The sequence below is a fragment of the Hipposideros armiger genome, unplaced genomic scaffold (genome assembly GCF_001890085.2).
Source record: "Hipposideros armiger isolate ML-2016 unplaced genomic scaffold, ASM189008v1 scaffold_457, whole genome shotgun sequence".
In the NCBI taxonomy this organism is placed as follows: domain Eukaryota; kingdom Metazoa; phylum Chordata; class Mammalia; order Chiroptera; family Hipposideridae; genus Hipposideros; species Hipposideros armiger.
Window position 1 is genome coordinate 1,357,114 of NW_017731807.1, and position 2,470 is coordinate 1,359,583.

Genomic DNA, 2,470 nt, shown 5'->3' on the forward strand with positions numbered 1-2,470 from the left:
TAAGGAAGAGGAGGGCAGGAAAGAGGACTGGGCTGGTGGCCTGGGGGCTGAGCAGGAAGGGCTGGGCTGGAGGCTGGTGAACCTGAAGGAAGGTTTGTCCCCTATATACCCCTACCTTGTAGACATCATGGGAGCCGATGATGGCATCAAAGAGCGTGTAAAGGTCATTGAGCAGGTCCACTACTTCTATGGGGTCACTCATGGCTGAGATGGTGGTGAAGCCCACAATGTCGCTGAAGTACAGTGTCACCTCCTCAAAATACTCGGGCTCCACAGGTGTCCCCATCTTCAGAGCCTCAGCCACAGACCTAGGGATGGCAGGTGGTGAGGTTACCTGGAGGCCATCCCAGTCTGGCTGGATTCCAGCTGCCCTCCCCACCCTGTTCTTCCCATTGGCACCCACGGAGGCAGCATCTGTGTGAGCAGGCGGTCTGTCTTCTGCTTTTCCAGCTCCAGCTCCTCTGTGCGCTCGCGGATAAGGTCTTCCAGGTTACTGGAGTACTGCTCTAGCATCCGCAGCATTGAGTCGATGATATTGGTCTTCCGGCCCTTGTTGATCCTCTTGAACTGGTAGGAGGAGGAAGCTGGTGGGGCTGCTGAGGCTGTGATGCCCCTCTCATGAGTCTGTATTATGCCTGATTCTCTCCCCGACCCATTCATCTTCAACTCTTCAAGGCCCCCCCACCCCATACCTCCCAGGTGCAGGGTACTCTTTTCATACATTATTAGCAGGCACACAGGAAATGAGTGTTCCACAAGGTCATCTGTTCTCAGATAGTACTTGACAGGGAGCTGGAACCAACCCAACCTTTCTACTCCCAGGCCAAGGGTCTTTCTGCTACACTAGGCCAAGCACATACTTGGTTCTCAATAAATACTGAGTTGAATTAAATATTTCTTCCACCCAGAGCTCCATCTCCCACTCCAAAGGCCTCCATAGCCCCTGGTCTAACTCTGCCCCCACTTAGTCCTCAGACTACCCCTTAGCAAGAAGCCTGGAAGATCACAAATCCTGTGAACCTGCCTTTCTGAAACTTTCCTAGGTTGCTGACAAGTGGCCAGCCCAGCCCTTGCCCAATCCCAGCCCCTAACCAGGTCGAAGGTGCGGTCCATGGAGGGCCGAAGGTCCGGCTGCTCTGCCCAGCACTGTTTCATCAGCTGGATGCACTCCATAGGTGCCTGGTCCATGGAAACCAAGGGCCGACACAGCGGAGGGGGGCTCTGCACCCTCTGCACCACTTCTGGAGGCATGAGGGAACCATGAGAGGGAGTGTGCCAGAACAGAAGCCACCTCTGACTCTGGCCTGACTATTGAAGTCCAAGATGGGGGAAATGGAAGGGGGTCCTTTAAATCAGAGCTTCGGTAAGTAGTAGTGTGGAAGGGAGTTGCTGGGAGCAACAAAGGGACCCTGAACCCTGGGGGGCAGAGTGCAGTAAGAGGTGACAGGCAGAGACTAACATTTATTACACATAAGAAAAGTGAGAGTTAGGGTGATCAAGCAGCTTGCTGAGTCCTATAGATGATAAGTAATATGGATTTGAACCATATCCAGCAGCTCTCTTCCCCACTTCCTCCCACCCTGCTGCCTCCGTGGGGCCCCTAAGAACCAGAGAGGAGACTGTTCCATCGGTTGGTAGAGCAGGTTGGAGTCCAGGATCTGGACAGAGGAAACCACTGAGGAGGTCTGGGTGCCTAACAGCCGCCCCCTCCAATTCTGATGCTTGGCTTTCCACTGCTCTGACCCTTCAGACCCTCGTTAAGGGAGGCCCACAAGTCTCAGCACTGGATTTTAGAGAAAAGAGAGAGGCTGGGTCTCACTGGGCTTCGCCTAACAACAGGGTGCTTTTGTAACCCAAACGCCACGGTAGGGACGGCCATACCCTCCGGCGTCAGCTCCAGCATTGCGTAGGGGGCGCTGCGGCACACGACCTCCTGCATGATGATGCCCAGGCTGAAAACATCGCCTGCCAGCGTTCCCCGGCGCTCCAGGGCTGGGTCCCGAAGCAGCTCCGGGGCTGTCCATAGCTGGTCTGGGGTCGGGAAAGAGGGTGTGGGCACACGGAGGGCCTCGGGAACCCCGACTCATCCTCACCAGAAAGTACAGGCTCGTACCCATTCACCAACCCCCCAACCGGGGTCTGGCCCTGCTGCTTGCAGCTATCCCCGGAGGAAACTACCAAAAACCAAAAACGGGTCTCAGAAAAAGCCCAGCTCTCACAAATAGGCCCCGCCCTTTAGACAACGCTGTGCCCAAAGAAGACTCCGCCCCTTGTCACAAGCCCCGCCCTTAGGCAAAGCCACTCTTAGAGCCGACAATTGCAAGGGCAGGAGCTCGGCCTCTTAGGCACAAGTCCCGTCCCCCTTACAATGCCCCCGCCTCCCTGTTACACAGTTCACCCTCCTCATCTCAGAGATTACAAAACCTTTTCGGTAGCAGGAGTCGCGTCCAGTGGGTGTGAAGTGGAGAGA

The 2,470-nt window shown here is 55.6% G+C and overlaps 1 protein-coding gene across 1 annotated transcript in view; it reads right to left on the reverse strand.

Moving 5' to 3' along the window:
- The window catches only part of GUCY2D (guanylate cyclase 2D, retinal), a 16,102-nt gene that overhangs the window by 6,089 nt on the left and 7,543 nt on the right, over positions 1-2,470 (reverse strand). Inside the window, exons 4-7 of the mRNA XM_019665909.1 lie at positions 1,882-2,082; positions 1,093-1,241; positions 404-567; positions 116-308 (exon numbers count right to left, since the gene is read on the reverse strand). Of these exons, the coding sequence (XP_019521454.1) occupies positions 116-308; positions 404-567; positions 1,093-1,241; positions 1,882-2,082 (707 nt within the window). The remainder of the gene's footprint in view (positions 1-115; positions 309-403; positions 568-1,092; positions 1,242-1,881; positions 2,083-2,470) is intronic.